The sequence below is a fragment of the Chroicocephalus ridibundus genome, chromosome 9 (assembly GCF_963924245.1).
Source record: "Chroicocephalus ridibundus chromosome 9, bChrRid1.1, whole genome shotgun sequence".
NCBI lineage: Eukaryota > Metazoa > Chordata > Aves > Charadriiformes > Laridae > Chroicocephalus > Chroicocephalus ridibundus.
In genome coordinates this window covers 32,982,584-33,002,561 of record NC_086292.1, presented here as the reverse complement: position 1 = coordinate 33,002,561, position 19,978 = coordinate 32,982,584, and the positions used below count along the sequence as shown (strand labels likewise).

The 19,978-nt window shown below is 39.0% G+C and overlaps 2 protein-coding genes across 8 annotated transcripts in view; one reads left to right on the top strand and one right to left on the bottom strand.

Moving 5' to 3' along the window:
* Nucleotides 1-6,564, top strand: part of ENTREP2 (endosomal transmembrane epsin interactor 2) — a 155,189-nt gene extending 148,625 nt beyond the window's left edge. Inside the window, exons 14-16 of one of the 3 annotated variants that reach the window (XR_010072612.1) lie at nt 276-449; nt 4,801-4,979; nt 6,433-6,564. The gene's annotated coding sequence lies outside the window, so the exon portion shown is untranslated. Of the gene's footprint in view, nt 1-275; nt 2,807-4,800; nt 5,343-6,432 lie in introns of those variants that run through there. The other 2 variants (XM_063347165.1, XM_063347164.1) reach the window with 2 other exon arrangements.
* APBA2 (amyloid beta precursor protein binding family A member 2) overlaps nt 1-19,978 on the bottom strand; it is a 107,973-nt gene that overhangs the window by 3,829 nt on the left and 84,166 nt on the right. For all 5 annotated transcript variants that reach the window (XM_063347159.1, XM_063347158.1, XM_063347162.1 and 2 more), the window contains 5 exons: nt 18,801-18,887; nt 11,430-11,615; nt 7,829-8,008; nt 6,538-6,750; nt 5,610-5,729 (listed from right to left, as the gene is read on the bottom strand). In XM_063347159.1, the coding sequence (XP_063203229.1) occupies nt 5,610-5,729; nt 6,538-6,750; nt 7,829-8,008; nt 11,430-11,615; nt 18,801-18,887 (786 nt within the window). The remainder of the gene's footprint in view (nt 1-5,609; nt 5,730-6,537; nt 6,751-7,828; nt 8,009-11,429; nt 11,616-18,800; nt 18,888-19,978) is intronic.

Sequence of the window (19,978 nt, the reverse complement as noted above, 5' to 3'; positions counted from 1 at the left end):
AAAGATATAAGGAAGATATACGGGAAGATCTAAGAGATATGAGGAAGAAATTCTTGACTGTGAGGGTGGTGAGACCCTGGCCCAGGTTGCCCAGAGAAGCTGTGGCTGCCCCATCCCTGGAGGTGTTCAAGGCCAGGTTGGAGGGGGCTTTGAGCGACCTGGTCTAGTGGGAGGTGTCCCTGCCCAGGGCAGGGGGGCTGGAACTGGATGATCTTTAAAGGTCTCGTCCACCCAAACCATTCTATGAAATGTGCAAATTCTGTTTCTTTTTACAGGCTGTTCTCAGCGTAGTGAAGTATGACCACCTGTTTCCTGGGCCTCTCAGGCTGGAAAAGGACACTCTGCTCTCCAGAGCCACTGCTTGTCTCCATGTTTTCCAGTGCTGCTGGCCATAGAGAGCTTAGGATGAAGGCGGCAAGTCAGGCCCCTGCTTCAACTGGCACCTGGAGGTACCAGTAGATTTACATTCACCAGGCATACTCCCAGCAGATGCTGCTACTTAAAATGCAACCTGCTATACAGGCAGAAAAAAGTCTCAGTCCAGTATGGGGAATTTAAAAGAGTGTTTCCTCCTCAGCAACAGTACCTGTGCTGCAGCAGGGCCCTCCCTGACAAGCCAGAAAGCTGTATACTAGATAGAAATTGTTGGGAAATTATTTCAGAAGACTACACTTGTGCAGCACATAAGGCAGCTAATATATAGCTTGGAATATATAGTCTGGAACTGAGCAGAGCTTAGCAGTGCTGAGATTTACCTTTGCTTGGAGGAAAATAAATGAGCGCTAGAACATCCAGCGATGGCTGTTTCTGCAGTTACTGTCAACGGTTAGAATCATATGCCAAGAATTATTATTTGCTGAGATCTGGTAATTTGCTCAGAGCTAAATACAAGTATGATACGATGTGGCTTGTGTCCCAGTGAGTTTTAATTCAGAAACACAGTATGTGGGGAGATGGCCAAACTGGAACATATTGAAGGTGAAACATTGTCTGTGGTTGACCAGAACCTTTTCTGTATGACAATAATAGTTTCTTTTAAATTTGTCTTCACAAATAACAATGCTATAAAAAATTAAATCCCTTCTTACTCCACATTCAGGTTGTTTGATATGGAGAGCAAAAATATATAGTTCTTTTTTGTTTATAGAAGGCCTTTCCCAGCTTTCTGAAAAAAAAAACAAAACCACTTTCTCTTGCACTGAAACTTATCTTTCACCACGCTATCATTAGTGGCTTTAGCTACTGTGGTTCGTACACTGTTTCTGATGGACTTTTATGCGACAGAGGCACCATCAGGACCCTTCATAGAATTACATCTCGAATTTCAGTCACGTACAGTATATTGTTTTGCAGGTAGTCTGCCTTCTAATATAGCTGATAAGATAAGCTGTACTACATAGATCTTCTCTTTTATAGAAAGCTTCTCAGTTCATCTCTCACTGTTATATTAACAGTTTGCTCCTTGCTGTTGGGGATTGTATGCAGTAATCTGAAAGGACAAAAAGTACAATGTGCCAAAAGAAACCCTGTAAATATATTTTTCACAGTATAAAAGAAAATATAGAGACTGTACAGCCAGCTGAAATAAAAGCTTTCAACGCAAATGGGAATGTGACCTCTCCCCCCACTGGCATAAAGGAAAAGATAATGGCTTGCATATCTCTCCAGAGCACCTTTCATTGCCTGGCTCTCGGAGCGCTTTTAATACCATCAGTGAATTTCTTCTCTCTGACAGCCTCCGACATAGGAAGCGATCTCTTATCTTCGTTCCAGAATGTGATCCCTCTCTAGGGAAGGGAGTCAGCTTCCTTTTTGTGCACATTAACGATTTTAATGAGGTTGAAAGAGAAGCAGATATAGAGCCCAAATGGCTCTGCCTAGCCTCACAGATCCTGTTAAGCTAGAGACAGAGTGCAGATGTAAAGAAATATACTGTATGTAAAGCACACGTTCACGTGGCTCCTGTATTTGCAAGTGGCTGACTCAAAGCAGCCTTAAGACTTCTGTCTCCAGGCAGCGGAGCTCTGGCAGATTAGGCTGCCAAGTTTAAGCTCAGCAGTACCTCTAAGTAAATATGATTCTGTTCAACCAGGATTGTTTAGCCTGCTATACTTGTTGAACACAGAGACTGCTGTAATATTATTAAATAAAGCATGATGGATCTGGATCTTCTCGTAAGCAAGAGCCTATACTTCATTTACTGTGTAAACTGAAGGGGAAAAAAAAAAAAAGAAAAAAAGAAGAAAGGTGTAAACCATTCTGGTTCCATCCATTCAGCTGTTAGAAATTCTGCAATGTCTTAGACAAGCTGCAGTGCATCACATGTGAAACTTCAGTAACTTCACAATCAGTTTTATTGCAACTGCCCATTGTGTAGCAAAACATTAAGGCTAGAACAGTGCAAGGCAAACTGAATGTTTACTCTGTGTAAATGCCTTAAATATAACCTATTAAAGCAGGTTTCTCCTTATCTCACTCCTATATTACTCTATTTAAACCCTGTGTATTTGTTCCCAGAACAGTTTAAATATATAAACAAAGGCATGGAAGAAAGAATAAACTGTCCATTCTGTTAAGTTTTACCTAGTTTTACTGTGTTTTTAGATAGAATTGTGCTAGGCTAGGGATGGTGTAGATACGCTTCTCAGAGAAAGTATCTGAGATCTAGACTGAGAAGTGGTGCCTTGTCAGCACTAAAAATACAGCTGGTAATACACAGATTTTTTTGTAATCTAGGGAAAAAGATAATGATGTGATAGAAGAGGACCACTTGTATTTAAATATCATAATTTTAAAAGAAGTGTAGCATAATGATTTTCACTTCCCCATCACACAAGATTCATACTTATATATATGCAGAATATTTTTTTTCTTAATGTTTTACAGTTCAAATTTTAGATTCCTTTTATAAATATGCAATTAAACCACATCAGTAGTTTTCAAGAGCTATGAAGAATATTTGCATTGTTATTGCAAGAGGAATTTTACAAAATTAACACTGATTTATGCTGCTGTGCTGTTCCCTCACTAAAACTTCCAAAAGCCGGCACTACTTGTGCTCCATAAAGCACAACTTCAGGCTTTGCATTAATTAAACTATAGAGAATGCACCAAGAAAAGGGTCACCTACAGCAGCCCAGTCTCAGCATCTTCCCGATAGCCCATGCAAGCAAACCGCAGCTCAGCTACTACTTCTGTACGCCCAGGCTGTTCATGGGCTAGTCACTAATGTGACGGCTGTACATCCTGCAGGGATGAGATAGGCAGGGTGAAAAGGAACCACCGCAAAACTGCTCTCAGAAGAGGCACAGCAATAATGCCAGCTGCCAGGCATAATGAGGTAATGGCATAGCAGTAGGAGACATTTAACTATACCCATTCTGGCAAGCCATCTATTTCTTCGCTGTGCTAATGCTGAGCCAACAAAGAATAAGGATATTATTTCTGAGTCCTGTCATAATTTATAACAATTGCTGGCAATTACAAAGCTGCTTTTTAAAAGTTCAGTGTCAAAATACCAGAGACACGTACTTGGCAGAGTCGTATTTTCATAAGTGAAGTAAGAGGGAGTTTATCTGAGGAAGGACTTACATGTTAATCTCTCCTTTTTGTTCATTGTCTTTCATATTCAAACACAGACTCTTCATAATTGAAATTTATTACAGGGCTTTCTTTTTTAGTTATCTCAGAAGAATTTTTATGTTGAATTCGGTAAACTATATTGGATGTCATGTAAATGTTGCTCATTTAGCTGGAATGAATGATGACCATCCAGCGTAGTGAACATGACAACTGGCCAGTAGATGGAGTGAGCACACTATAAAAGAAAACAACCAGTCTGCAGAATTTACTAAAACAAGGCTGCAATTATGTAGGAGATGATTAGCTGAGACAAGATGAGTAGACTGTCTCACAGGTTCCGTAACTGCCTCTGTCTGTGTGAGGACATGATGACACGCTGCTTCTAATACACCTTGGCCTGATTCTTTTCCCCAGCCCTGACCCAACCCCCACCAACGCTGATGGGCTTCCTAAAAGAGTTAACACATCATAGTATTGCTCATTGTTCCTTATAGATATTTTCCTCTTTTTATCAGAGCACCAGCTGAACATACTAGATTTACAAAGGATAGCAATTAGGAAATAAATCAATGCCTCATACAGTGTTACATGCTCTTCTCAGCGCCCTCTGTGAGATCTTGTAAAAACAGATCCCATCCTTTTTATACCAAGACTTGGGATTTGCTAACACAGAGCGAACTACCAGCAATAACCATACCCACTTAACACACATACGTGTAGGTGAAAGGGATTAAGCACAGGCAAAGGAGGACAGAAATACACCACGCTCCTGATCTTTCCGTATTTTCTTACAGACACCTCTCCAGTGTCAGAGCATTAATCCCAAACATGACAAAACAGTTTAAACCTCTGCTTCTGAAGGATATCAACCTGGGTCCAACTTCCAGCTGTACCAAGGCTTGCAGCAGTGTTCCTTGTACCAGTCTCTGCTGTGAGCACCACGTGATACGTGATCTTAGGTAGGAACACTTAAAACAGGTACAATAAAAACTGAGAGATAGCTAGCGAAGCTGAGAATCTACTAATGAGCATTCTGTTTGCTAAAGCACAGTAAGACCCATAAACCGTATCCTATAGAGTTACCTGCTACTCTTCCAAGGGTGGCAAACAGAAATCTGGCAACTTCAATCGATGCGTTTCACAGAACAGGGGACCAGAGCCCACAGTCCTTTGTGATGTGGTTTTCTGTGTGAGCAGCCTGATTATTTTTTTTCCTAGACTGGAGGAAGAGGAGATGGTGATGGTCCTGCACTACAGAGAGTCCCTAATGCTAGTATCAGCCCCCAGAAAGGCCAGGTGACTGCCTGAGCTAATTGTGTTGGGAGTTTGCTTTGGCAAGGTATCGGAGAATGGCTTGGGAAGGAAGAGCTACGAGAGGAGGAGCCTGATCTGCAATGGTAAGTGTTACCTGCCACAGTCATTCTCCCACTTCTGTTATTACAGGGAAACTGCAGCGTGCAGAGAAGAGATACCTGTGCCACAACCTGTACAATTACTTGTAGCGAGCGATGTTTAATTTTAACTGGAGAAGGTCACTATTATATTCCCTTGCCTGCTACCATGTGATTCAAATAAATTATGCACAGCGGAAGAAAAGTTAAAAGTCTTAGTGAACGTATGCTGAAATTTAAAAAAGAGAAACAGGATCAGAGCTAAGATTAGAATGTTATCATTGTAAAAACCTGTTTCAGCATAACTGTTTTCCTTGTAACTCTGGCACACTAATGACAGAGTTATACATGAATTAGCTGATCCAGATACTGCACTAAACAATCTCAACTATAAATCTTGTGTCTGTATTATGTAGGAAAATCCCTCAAGAATGGCAGTCCTTGTTCTCCTGGTGTTGTCCATTTGCATTGTATTACTCAGAGATGTATAAGGTTTTGATTAATTAAGGGATCACAGTACAAAAAGTGAGGTCACGCACAAGGATTTTTTCAGTACTTCAGTGTGTTTCTTGAAAGAGTGAAAAAAAAAAAAGAAAAAAACCAAACCCAAACCGATTGCTGAACACAGGAACTTACAATTCCATTCTGTACACTGAAGCCCAACTGGTATTTTAAGTCTGGCCGTTTTATGAGGACAGTAGTAACAGGAGGACAGCTGACAATGTTCAGTTTGACTTGTGTCTGATTCTTGAGACCCTGTAAGATATTCCAAAAGTTAGTATTTTTGAAATTGATCTTAATTTACTCTTTCATTAGTGGTTTCCTAATTGCAAGAGTATAAAGCAGCTGATCTGAGAAAGAACAGCTACAGTTAATAGAAATCTATGGTTAACTTATATATACATTTCTCTGTTTCATTTCTCTCCCAAGCCATTTGGCCCAACAAAACATATCAAAACTTTGTCTTTCATTACTATAGAAACTTAGAGAACGTTTTCAAGAAATATCAAAACTGACTACTGCTTGCCTTTTACCAGCATCTGGCTAATTAATCTCCTGCTGCTGCTACTCTTGGTAAATCTGCACAGACATTAGACTTAGTCTGAGAGATTAAAGACAATGCATTCTGAGATTCCGTTGTGTCTGGGGAATCCTCATATACTCTCTTGATCTGTCCTGCAGTCTACCAGCCGCCATCCATTTCATCTACCTGGAGCCCAAAGAAGCATAGTAGAATTTAATTCTCAGATTTTAATTTAGAGGCTATGGGGAAGCCCGAAACTTTGAAGATAGCTAAGTAACTTAATTTAGGCAAGTTTTTCAGACTCATTTGTTATAGTCCAGTAACAAAGCTGCAGTCAAATTCTCCAGCCCAAAATTTCTGTACCTTTTCACCCTTGAATCTCTCTTTCTAGTTTTACTTTTTGTTAACAACAGATTACTTTTTTTTTTTTCCCAGTGATATGAAAAACTGTATCTGCTGGAAATCTACAGGGTTGCTTGTCAGAATATTACATCTCTGCTGGCTTACAATCTACATCACACAGTTACAAGTTTGGGGTACCTTTATGATCCCTTGGCAAGTTGCAAGAGGTAAACCAACTAAACTGGTCCCATTAATGGACATAATTTGGTCTCCAATGCTTAGTTTTCCTGAACGGGCTGCAGGGCCTCCATTCATCATGTTAGCTAGGATAACAGTGGGTAGAATCGATCCCCATCCAGATTCCACAATCACTACCCCAAGAATTTCTCCCTTCTGTTTTTCCAGCTGGAGCTGCAAATAAAAAGGAAAAACCACAAAACGTTTTTGCTTTGATTTGTCTAGATTTGAGCACTAGCATCTTAGTTGTTCCTGAATAACACCAAGAAAATACAAAAAGAATTCTATTCTTTGCCATCAGGTAGTAGCATGACTTCAAAAGCACTGTTAAAACTGTATAACGCATACCTATTTCTTTTCCAGGGTATCCTTCATTTGTTTGGTGAAAGTCATTTAGGTTCTTACAACAAGCAAAAAACCTAACGCACTGGTTAACTCTATAGAAAGTGGTGGAACCAAATACCAAATGAATGAATGCCAAAGAAGGTTTTATCCTTCCTGGAACCTGGCAACTAGGGGAGGCTGCAACATCTTGTGGCAACGCATGGAACACAGGCTGGAGTTCAGCTCCACTTCTGCCATCACTGCTCAGGTCGTCTCTTGATCTCAGGGTTTGTCTGTTCTTATTTTCAGGCAAGGACCTCTTGATTATTATTGTTGTTGTTGTTATTATTATTAACATCACCGAATATTCTTGTGCCTAGCATGTTAATCTAAGATCCCTTATGTGCTGATGTAATGTAAATGACGACTTCTCCTCAGATGTGGTGATGTTAACTGTTCAGTAATCATAGCATATCTAGAGAAGAGGAGTAAGAGTTTAAACAGAGAACATACTCTTTAACAAAATACCGGGCATTATTTTCTTTCAAATATGGAAGGACAGGGACACCCGTACCGTAAGAAATCACTTACAACGTGCATTGAAATGGAGTGTCATCTCTCTCTCTGTATCAGTACATTGGTAAAACCTTAAAAAAGCTTGCACTGTGTACTGTGAATAGCACAGAGCTTATCTATGTCAGATGTAAATGTACTTTATTATTGTTTTGATCAATGGAAGCAGAAAGACCCTCAAAATGAAAAGATGACATTCTAAACTTATAAAGTTGATTTTAGTAGCACAGTATTGATGAAGCAACACATATTGAGATGTAAAGTCATCCTTAACATTTCAAAAGAGATTTCCCCAAGAACTACATTCCTCTGAAAAAACGGATCAATTTGAAATGAAATTCCAGAACTAGTTTACCTCTTTGCAGTTTTCTGAATTGGAAAAGTGTATGAGGTCATCATTGTACATCTCTTGGGTATTGATGATGTCACTGTATTCTTTCTGACTGAGATCCTCTGGGTTAATTCCATTGGCTCTTAAAAACTCTTGGTAAGCCACACTGAAAGCCTGACCAATTGACTGAGCTATCAGCTGCGCCTAGAATGTGGAACAAAACACAGCTCAGAGAAAGGACTGATAAGCAAGCAGTTTACCACTGAAACCATAAAAAACAAGGAGAGATTGACTTAATCTTATAACAGATTCAAAATAAAGGTTCCTGCAAAGCTGCTGTGTTACCGTGGATATAAAGTCACTTTAAGGTCAGTTATACAGAAAGAATCCGTTACATCCAAAAACAAATTGCAAACTCCATTAAAAATCCCTGCTGATCTCCTTTCATCAGTGCGTTGCAGGAGCAAGCAGCCATATGCTATTTATGTACTCCTTCCAATAAACACTGGGGAGTACTGGCTTTGCACCAATACGGAACAGAGCTTACAGAAAAGGTATTTGCAGGAGTGAAGAGAGATCGGATGCTCTGCTTGCACGTGCCTTTACAGACATGTATGCACTGATGCTTCTGCTTGTCGTGTCACCTGCTGCTTCTCCACCTTGGTTTTACAGGACTGAAAAAAATGCTTCAGCAAAACCATCTGCTCTCCTGTTACTGCCACGGTACCTGGCTTCTATTCCCAGCAAACCAGTAATAGCCCTGCTTACCCATTGCGCATCTACAATAGCTATTCCCATTAACACCCTGACTAGCAACATCAGGGATGCTTTCAAGAGTGCAGCCGGAGTCATGATTATAGCTTGTTAATGTTAAGAACAACTCTTCAAAATCCCCCGTGTCTTTATTAATTTTCTGGAGCACTTATCTGCACATGGATTTTACAACACTATGCAAGAAAAGATCACTTCCCATTACACATTTAGTACAATTAATGAAACGTTACAGTGACTGCTATTTGGATGAGTCAGAAATATATATACATTAGAAAGAAATCTACAGAAACCAAGGGTGATGATGATAATACTAACAACTTTGCACCTTCAGCACACTGCAAAAGTCAACTAATTAAAGAATTTTTCAACTGCTGTAAAATTTACTTTCCTGTCCCACCAGATGGCACTGGAACACAGAGAAACGGAGGTGGAGATAAGTAAAAGGAATTTGTAGTCAACTTTTTCTACGCTTGATTTTTTTTAAGATTTTCCTATTCTGAGCTTACTGCAGCTGACAGGAGAATGCCATGTTGAGTTTTGTATATTTGTGGTTTCCAGGTACCGTATTCTGTCATCAGGGAATATGAGTAACTCCCAGTAATCCAAGGATTTAATTGTACCTTACAACATAACTCCCTAAAAATATTACTAATCAAACCTATACCATTAGTCTGGAAATGCAACACACAACAGGTTAGGCAGTAGTCTTAGACAATAGGTACATGCTAAACTCATTATGAATGCACTGTAAAGCTTCTTGCAATCTACCGATCAGATACACAGTGTTTTCTTTGATGCTAAAAGGTGGTTTTCTTATTTCATTTGTGCTGCAGTACACAAAAGCACCGATCTGTTTGACTGGAAAATCATTTTAGAAAATCCACGACCTAATTAGCCTAGCCAGTCACAAGTTGTTCCTTCATAGTATAAAACATCTTTTCAAATCTTATCAGTATACCAAGAGGTTTGTACTAGTATGGTAGTACAGACGTCATCAAGAATGTTTTTGTATCGTTCCATTATTAAAGTTTATCACCAGTCCTTATTGACTTCTCTTTTGATCTTCAGTGCCATCGCTTTCTCTGTAGTTAGCCCTTTGCTTTCGCCTCCATTCTACATTCTCAAAACGAGCAAATCTAGATGTCATATTCTATTCAATTACTGCTAGTAACAGTCAGTTCTCACATCTTAATTTCATCTATATCTCCAAATTTTTATGAATGTTTATGAAAGTCTTCAGCATTATGTACAACTTAGAGATAATGTAATTAAGTTGCCTGAAGAGGTCACGCCAGCAAAGCAGTGGCAGAGCTGAGGTAACTAGGTCTGAGAACAATCCCAGTCTAGCACTCTAACCTTTAGACAATGCCATTTCTCCTTCACAGCCTTAATTGCTTTCAAATAATGAAAATGATTGCTTAGCTCAAAAACCTGCAACCTGTGAGTTATGACTGTCTGAACCAAAGAACTCATTTCTTTTTTAATTGGTATGACAGAAATTGTATTTAAAGCTGTTCCCATGTATAAGATGGTTAGAAATGGTTAGCGCTGCTCTTACAATACCTGTATCTCAACTGCCAAGTTAGAAACAGACAACAAATTCTATTTTACTAGCTTGGCATTTTTCCCATGTTTTAGGTTGAAGTCCCCTGGTCTTCCACTTCAGACAGAAATACCTATTTCGCTACAAAACCAAACCTGGGTGTACAGTAGCAGTAAAGCAAGGTTATTATCTTCCTTTGGCACAAGAGGTAAGGGCATGGCACGCCAGCACTGTTCACAGGGCGGAGCGGGATACAGCAGGGATGTACAGAGCTCTTTTGCAACCACTGCTTCTGCAATCCTGTTTTGAGAATGGCTCCAACTTCTTTCATTTTATGGTATTTCTGAGGCAAGTGAAAATTAGAACCTAAATTCTGAAGTGCTCTCTCTTTTTTTTAGACAGCATTTTAACAAAAACATAGTTTAGGGCTAATATGGTATTGGATCACAAAGTATCTTAGGGCATAAAATGACTGAAATTATGCTTTCTGTTGTATAGATGTTCTGAGAGAGCAGTGCGAGCGAGTTCTTCCTAGCTCTTTACTTAAGAACTGCTAAATTCTTCTAGCCATGAAGAAAAATTACTATAGAGAACTAAACTTTCTTAGCTCTATTGCACTTACGTAGAAATTGTAATTCATAATCTTTGCTAGGGATGAACTGAAAAATGAACAGCTGAATGTGTCCTTAAGAATCAAGGGATCAAGTAGCATGTTTGAGAGTGCCAATACCAACTACAGGTAAGTAAGCCACAGGAGAATAAGAATTGGGTAGAGGGCAACCTTGTGCCAAGCCCACCACATTGGCAGATGTTCTCAGCAACTTGGCTTCAGCTGAAAGAGGTCCAGAACAGATCGACCTCATTTCCAAGTGTCTGGAGGCTTATGTGGGTCACTATGTGCCAACCCGCTGGACTAAAGGATCCAATCCAGAAGAATCGTCAATTTGACATCCTATAAAATAAGTTTGGCTGTGAATGGCCACTGACTTCCAGACAACTCCAAATAATTCAGTACTAAAGCATTTGGGGAAGCATTGTTGAAAGAACACAAATGATTCTGTAACACATGAGACAAAGAGTGGGTATTCTGGGACTGAGGAGCAGACGTGAATTTGCGACATGAATTTGTGGAGAGAGAAAAGAGAAATGAATATGGACAAACAACTGGCTAATGTTTCCACAGGTTACCCGTAGCTTCACTCAGAAAAGATTATTGACAACAAAAATTCATCCAAGAAATTAGATGTCATTTCAGAGATTCTTTAGATGACATACGTTGTTTAAATAAATTTAATTTCATTTACTTACATCCTCTGATTCAAAGACATGGCATATCATTTTGTACTGTTTCTTTCCTTCCTGGGCACCAGGTGTTGTTTCAATACAGTCTTGAGAAGCTGATCTTGGCATGCGGCGGCGCGCCATTAAAACCACTATGTTACCAATATCAGCAATATATGAAATTGTGCGCAGCGCATGATCCATCATTGTTTCCTACATAAAGCAAAGAGAAAGAAAGTCATTCTTCATGCCTGCTGTTATCGTACAAAGGCAGCATCTTCCCTCTCCTTGATGGCCTAGTGCTTGAGAATGACAAAAGCTCCAGATGTGCTTTCTACGGGCCCAGGTCTGACACCCCCTGCGCAGTCAATGGCCTGAACGCCAGCAGAAGGCACAGGGGCTGTTCAAGAAATTGGCTTCCATGGAAGTGTTGCCTGAGCAATTACAACATGGTTGCTACTGTAAAGCAATAATGAAGATCCATACTAATGTTTTATAAACATTTTCATGCTGTTGGAAAATGGTGCTTCCCTTCTGTATTGGTTTTGCTGAATGAAGTAGATGCATTTCACAATGACAGAGCAAGTTTTAGGGAACTCATATATATTTTTATATATATATATATATATATATGCAAAATGTTATAATTTCAAGATTTTTTTTAATCGTGTCCTATAATAGCAATAATATCTAAGGTAACATTTTCTCATATACAGCAAAGCAATACTTTCTTTGTAAGGAGCTATGAAAGCAGTATTTAACCTTCTCCGTAGGCAGAATTTTTAATACTTTTTTCTGCCTACCTACATATCATCAGTTTGGAGGGAACTGGTCTAGCATCTGGGCTCACAGGCAAAATCCTCTTCCAGTCAGTGTCACTAGCTGCCAATTTGGTTGTGCTGGGAGAACTCAACTGGGAAGAGCCATTGCCTGTGAAAATGATTTTAAGTTGAAATCTGTCCAAGCTTCATCCTAATGAACATTTCTTATGCAAGAACACATGAAGAGTACTAAATATAAAAAGTTTTGAAACTTCTGCCTCTATCTCAAATCCCTAAGCTCTGCATCCTCTTAATTACTTTAGCCTTTTAAACTCTTATTTTACTTTCTGACATTACCAGGGAAATCCCAATCTACTACTTCCAAATATTTTTCTCACAGGAATATATCATTATTCAGTGGCTTTGATTGAGTTGCCTTGGACAAATAAAAACTGAGTGTATGTTTGTTGTCTGAGAAGGATATGTTGCTGCTAAACTTGTTTTATTTCAGATATTACTATTTTATCTTTTGTTTCCATCTCCAGTTCATGCTTCTATCAATTGTTTCTTTTTTACATGAGCAATGAGGTCCCAGCAGGAAGACCCTTAAAGGACCATTATAACAGTTTTTATGCATGCTAAGTATGAACTTGTAAAAAGTTCTATTATTGCTGAACTCAGCATTAAGTATGAATAAATTAATGTGTCTCAACAGCTAGCAGTCTCATTTTCATTAAAAGGTTTCTATATGAAAAACTGTTATTTTAATAAAAGAATGTATGTGACATTGCTACAGTGATAATTTCAAAGGATTTTGATATATTTAGGACTGCAAAGACAAACAGAATTATATACTTGTTTACAATTATTTGTACCTTTGTACAGGTTTTACTTAAGATAACATATAAGCAACCAGATTTCTCCTTTAGTTTTTTTTTTTTAATAAAAAATAAATAAAAAGCTACAAGTTAGGTTCCCAGAAAGGCGTGTTGCTATGGAAGATGTTCCATAACGCTAAGAACCTTTTAGGTTTAAAATGAGCATTTTAGGAATGCTCATGCAATCAAGTAATCGGGTTGACTGTACTTCCTTTAAGTGCCTTGAAAAAATCACTTCTACTGAGGTCTGTGTGTAATTACAGAGGAAAAGAAATTCCTAGGGAAAAAAGGTAATATAACTTATGTTAGTAATGCTTATCTGGCAGATATTTTCACAAAATATTGGAAAAAGCCTCTAACTATAAGGATGCATAGAAGCCATAAAACAATATGTTAAGGCACTGATGATTTACGTTTTTTCCTGGAGACATTCAAGGGCTGTATGACTGTATGTTGCTCTTCACTATGTGACTGTGCTGTCCCTCCTCACCCCCTGCTGCCACACATCGCCAGCTGGCTTGAGGTGCTCCCTCTGTACTGGGCGTCTCAGTTTCAAACAAAGCCAGACTCTGCCCTCATGCGAGTAAAACGCCCGTGTCCTGTCACAGCTGTCACGCGACATGTGCACCTCTTGTGTGACAAAGAGGAGACTGCAGGAGGCTCATGAGAGGTAATTTCAATAGCAGGCTGCCGGGGTAATTAATGCAGCTCTCAGACATGGCTGGTGTGCGGTACTGAATCCAAGCTGTTGCTATTGGTTGAACAGCCTTTTTTTTTAAGGCAAAAGAGTCTAAATCCTATTTTTATGGGATGTTTCAATCTGGAGCTTTATAGGTTTCTTAAACTGCTTACTTTAAAGCCTAATGCTAAGTACCTATTTAAGACAAAGTTTTCTATTAAAACAAAGACGAAGAAAGTGCATCCAAACCATGCTTTGTTAGCTTTGTTTTCTATCATTTCTTTACGTATTCTGCCATTGTAGAGATGAGCTGTTCTTTAACAAACAGAAAGGGCCCATCTGAAAAGTCCTTCTTGCTGAGGTCAGTTTGGGCAGTTGGTCAGTTTGGAGGGTTTCCCAGACTTTTATTTATTCCTCAAACTGGAAACAACCAGAAGTATAATAGTTTTAATGACCAAACTAGCTGAGGATGTCCCCTTCCCCACTCGAACAGCTAAAAACATCCAGCAAATTCTGCTTGAATTGGAATAAAAAAAATACTTATTATTGCATCAATTTGTTTTGCTTTACTTTGTGATCTCTATTAGGTTTAAGTCTGTAAATTGCTTTCTGGTGTCTAAAATATCTTTGGTTCTTGGCCAAGTCTGAGGTTGTCTCTGCTGCTTTTGGCATCTGCTTGGATATATATATGTGTGGAGATTTCTAAAGTGAAAGAAGAAAACGTGACTACAGGTTTGTTGTTTGTTTTGTTGTTGTTTTTCAGCTAAGAAGGCCTTTTAGGTTTTTTGGTGTTTTTTTTTTTTGTTTTTAATTATTTGCTAGTGGCTCTTGATATGTGTCAGAATATCCCACTGAGCAGCATGAGGTCAGTTTTCATCTAACTCAATCATATTAGATGACTGAGATACCCTCCTTGCTGTGTCTGTCGTGGCAGGATTTCCCTTGATACCTATCTTCCAAAAAAACCTGTAATGTGGTACAAGATAATACATGATTTTCATCATTTATATAAGCAGCAGAATCCTTTATATAAGCAGCTAGGTATTAGTTTACCATTAGTTGAACAAATCTCTAAGGCCTAAGAGAGAAAGACTGTTCCTCGAGTCAACAAGAGTAATTGTTTTTTAAGAATTACAGTGCAATTTGACAGAGAGAGAAAAATATAAATAATCATTATTTCTTAGAACCACCTGTCTTACTGAAGAGAATCACTACTCATAAAATCATTGTAATGATTCTTCTCAGGCTTGAAATAAAATGTTTATGTTTTTCCTGAAATATGAAAAGTGATGATGGCTAAGAGATGGTTTGGGGGGGTGTCTCTAGGAGTTGCAGGGGCACAGTAGGATTTATAGCACTTGTCTCAGTATGGAAAAGTGTTTTGTAATGGACATCTCTCAGCAGGACGTTGGGAGCCCTGCAGAGATAACTGCTTTTCAGCAGTCTGCACTAAGTGTTCTGTAAGGGTGTAATCATACATGCAGTGTGCACAAGAGTGAATGGACTGGGAAAATGAATGCATTTAATCTCACCTGCCAAGGAAGTCTTTCTGTCCTTCTCATCACACAGCACTTACTTTTCCCCTCATAGGGGTGAAAGCAGTCATTCCCCCACTCCCTACCCCCTTTTTTCTGTCTACTGCAATTACAATTAGGAATAAGGCAAATAATATATAGTGACTGTAAACATGTCTTTGCTTTTGACTTATTTGTGACTTGACTTTTTCCCTTCTCACTCCAGATTCCGTCCCACTCTGTTTTCCATTACCATTATCTCATTTTCACCGTCTCCTCCTTTGTTACTTTCCCATTAATCACATAATTTCTGCCCATCTGCTTCTCTGTTCTTTCCCTCATCCCTTTTCTAGTCCCATCCATTCCATTATTGTTATCCTTATATTTGTTCTTAGAAATTCAGCCTCTCTCTTGGCCTTTTTCAAAACCCTTGTTCTGTCTTCTCCTGTCCCTTTCTCAGAACCTCCCTTTCTTTCTAAAGATCTCTTCTAGAATCCCACTCATTTTCCCTCTTGAAACCCAAAGAACACCTGGAGGAGGAAAACCTAAGCATTTTTCCAAGCTTTCAAGTGATGTAGTCCTGTGGGAGTGTGAATTAGACAGCCTAAGGAGTCAGACGATTTTATGGGACCAATCATCTACCAGAGGCTCTGCACATACGCATTCGTGACCCTCTGTCTCTTTCTTTTTCTCTGTTAGGTTTCCCAGTTGCTTCACTCCCAGCTTCTCTTCGCTGAATAAGGAAGATGATGGGAGAGGCTGCTGTGATATTTTTGCTGGTTTGGTGCACCGACTGCAAGCCCGGAGAGCTGCGTCAGTCAGGGAAGACTCTCTCTCACACGACGCAGGCGTGTAGCCAAACCAAAGATCGCTTCTACTACATACACTAAGCAGGTGGCCAGCTTGGGCTGGATCTGTTCAGTAACTAAATGCATAAGCAACTAAAAAGCGGCAGGGGTGTCCCTTCCTAGTGTCGCTGAGGGCACAGACTCACCAGAGCTGGCTCCCTTCCAATGCGGCAATGCACCTTACTGGTACTACTCAGCATTTTGAACCCTGCTGCGTGTCATTTTTTAACTGAGAGGTTCACATTTTAAATCATCTGCTACCTCATGTGAGCTATACAACACCACAGATGGATTAAAACACGGATGGCACACTGCAGAAATAGGTTTTATATAATTGATAAAGCCATGAAAGAACAGATTGTCTCTGCCAGCTGCCACACCAGCTGAAATAGACCTATAGTAATTACACCAGTTAGGAAACTTCACTAGCACTGAAAAATATTACCAAGCCAAAAATTCAAAAGCATGCCAAGAGCAATGCTAAACAGTCATGGGAATAAGTCTCTTACAGCTCTCTTGAAAGACTCACTGTAAAAAAAAAAAAAAAAAAAAAGAAAGCAAAAAACACAGGGCAAATGCCAGAGAGCTTGTTAATTCCAATATTGCTATTTTCATCTAGTTGAACAGCTCATACTACATACCATTCTTCACGGTGCACTGCATTTTATATCATTAGAAATCTCAGGGGAATCAGGAGAATAAGATAACAGTTACTTTGACAAAGTGTTTATGGTCTGCCTCGAAGGACTTTCCTTTTTTATTTTTAAAAGAGTTGGCGTTCAGCTGAAATGCTGAACTATTTAAAGAAGGGAGCAACTTCCACTAAGACTAATCCTTACTCAACAAAGAGGATTTTTCTATTTACTGCCATACATTCAAACTATAAGCCATAGCTGTTCATTTATCAATAATTGTCTGTAGTCATAACAAATAGTGGTACTGGCTATCACGGATGAAATGCAGTATCAGGACGATTTATGGATGGCAGATTGCAAATACTGCTGCCCATGTCAGATGGGATATTCTGCTCCTCATTTGGCTCCATCTAAAGAGTTCTAGTGGCATGTTAAGGACATCTGTTTATGTTAAAAGAAAAACAATTCATTTACTGGAGTTACTATCATTACCTTCCCATTAAAAGATAGTAACAGTCTCTTACATTTCAGGAAGAAGTAGGTGTCTCATGGTTTGCATTGTTAGAAAAACAAATTATATGCTAATTGAAAACAAAACAAAATCCAAAACTTAGAGCACTGCATTTGTCTTTATTGAACTATCTCCTATAGTTTCAGCTCATTTCCTTAGTTTCTGAACTCTGTTCTTATACACCAAGATACAAGTTCAATAACCATTTTCTCTTTCCATCTTTCCAGTTGCTTATGAAAATATTGAACAGCACTACACCAAAGAAACATGCTTGTGAGTCTCCCTCTGCTATTTATCTCTCTATATTGCTCTCTATGTGGCAATATAGCAGAAATAAGTACCCTCTCAGAAATTTTTTAGCCTGCTTGTATCTCTTGTATCTAGATCATATAATCCAGAAAATATTAGGAAAGATAAAAGCCTTATTTAAGTCAGTAAGTGATGTGTGCTGTTTCTGTGCCATGGACAAATATATTCCTTGTCACTAAAGAAAACGATTGATTTGACATGATTTACTTTTGACAAATCTGTGCGGACTGTCGCTCATCTCCACTCACAAACTGCCTACAAAGGGTTTGTTTGTTTTGGTATCTTTCTGACAGTTAAATGTACCTATAATCCTTGGTCTGTTCTGCTACTAAAAAACCCCAACTAAATATTAGCTTTGTAAGTTCTGGAAGAGTATCACTGAAAGGATAGCATAAGGTCGCTCCAAACATTTTCCCAATATTACAAGATGAATTTTCTAGTTTGGCTATATCTAGCTTAACTAAGCACTTTATAAATGGTTTGTTCCTTAACATAACTTGAGGTCTTACCATTTTTTAATTGCTGTTAGCTGCATATGGTGGAGTTTTTTAGTGAAAACTAAAGCAAAAAATGTCACTAAAATTTCCCTTTCAAAGCCTCTCATAAGACTGAAAATTTGAAGACTTTCTGTAAGTATGCTCAAAGGTCTAAGAGATCTTGCGAGATTATTGTACTAAATATTGGAAATGTATTTAATTGTAAATTCCTTTAAAAAATCCTTCTTCTGAAGACCGCCTCTTATTGAATATATGTATGTATTCCTAGAAGATAAGGCTGATCATTGCTGTGGTCTCCAGATGCTTGTTTAGTATGAATAATTAATAATTTACCTTAGGCAAAGAGGATGGTAGCTCAGATGTGATTTATGGAAAAACTGGAGGTTAAATGTTAAAAATGGTAAGATATAAATAGCTTAGTCAAAGCATAAAATGACTTCCCTGTTAGATCGTAAATTTGGGTACTGAAACTGTTACAGAGAAACAGGGTACATGCATTCGGAAAGACTTTTGATTCCTTTCCTAAATCAAATTATAGATCTCAGTAACATGCAGACATTTTCCAACACATCAAATAAACAAAACTAGTGTGAGTATAACTATACTGGTAAATGGCAAGTATTACAACAATAGTAGATCTAACACTGCTCTTTCGGAATATTCTCGCAACAGTGAATTTATCCCATTTTGGTAAAGCTTCCCACTAATAGTATAAGAGCACAGTCTAACTCGACATTATTCTTCAAGAGTTTTAATCATAACTTACCTGTGTGTCCGCATTTAGAACTTTGATTCTCTGTGTGGAGATGAACAAATCCACTTCAGTCAAGGCCTGGGAATCTCCCTCTGAAGTCTAAAAGACAGATGCTTTGTTACAAGGGGAATTTTAATTTCATCTTTAGCATGACAGATTCACTGATCAATTCAGGCATAATGTGATGTGAGGCAATCGCACTGTTAAACCACTACAAAGACGACTATTCAAAGGTATTTCTAAAAACATGCAAAGAAAGCATTTATTGCATAAAAAGAGTGAAGCATACTCTGATTTTGTGGGTAAGAGTGAATTTTCGGAGCCCGTGGGGCTGACAGCTCAAGTACTAAAATTCTCTATTGATAGCCAGAACAGAAGAAAGAGTATGGCTGCCTCTTCCCCGCTGTCTCATCAATGCACTTTGGTACCTGAGGCACCGGAACTGAGAAAGTGAGTTACTCCCCATCAGCTGCTCAGCCCTTGCCATCTCCAGCGAGCTCACCACAAAACGTGCAAGCCAGCGCTCAGTGCTGTGGTGGCTTTGAGGGGATTTTTAGATTTTTAGTTCAGGATTTTTTCTAGAAAACAGAGAACTGAGCGATGAATTAATATTTCTCTCATATCACAGAAAGCCATCAGCTGACACCTAGGCCTCAACATCTGTTTCCTAGGGAAAGAGTTCCATGTCCCATCAGACAACACGGTCCCAGAGCAAGCAGGATTACAGCGTAATGCTACACCACTTCCTGAACGTGTGTCCTGGCTTTGCCTACATGAAAAAACAGTAAAGAAAGTGGCAAAGCAGCTGGTACCTCTCACGGAAGCATCATCCAAGAGCTTACTTAATACTCCAGTATTAAGTTCCAGCAGGAACTCATTTATTCCTCCAGGCTACTTGTCCACAGTGCACTATTGCAACTGGTATTTAGCAGCACCCGTGCCAGCAGCCTGAGAATAAAATGGCCACAGACTGTATCACCCTGTGCCAAAGGCAGGCACCAGTCTCCAGGTCAGAGACTGCTTCTTTCATGAAACAGTGCAAGAAAGAATGATGTATTTGCTGCTCTTTTCTGTAGTTATTAAAGCTTAGCTATGCATATAATTCATTCAGATTAATTTTATTTGAATTAAGTCTCATCCAGCAAAATAAAAATCAAGCACATACTTTGGCAGAGATCACTTGCATTGCT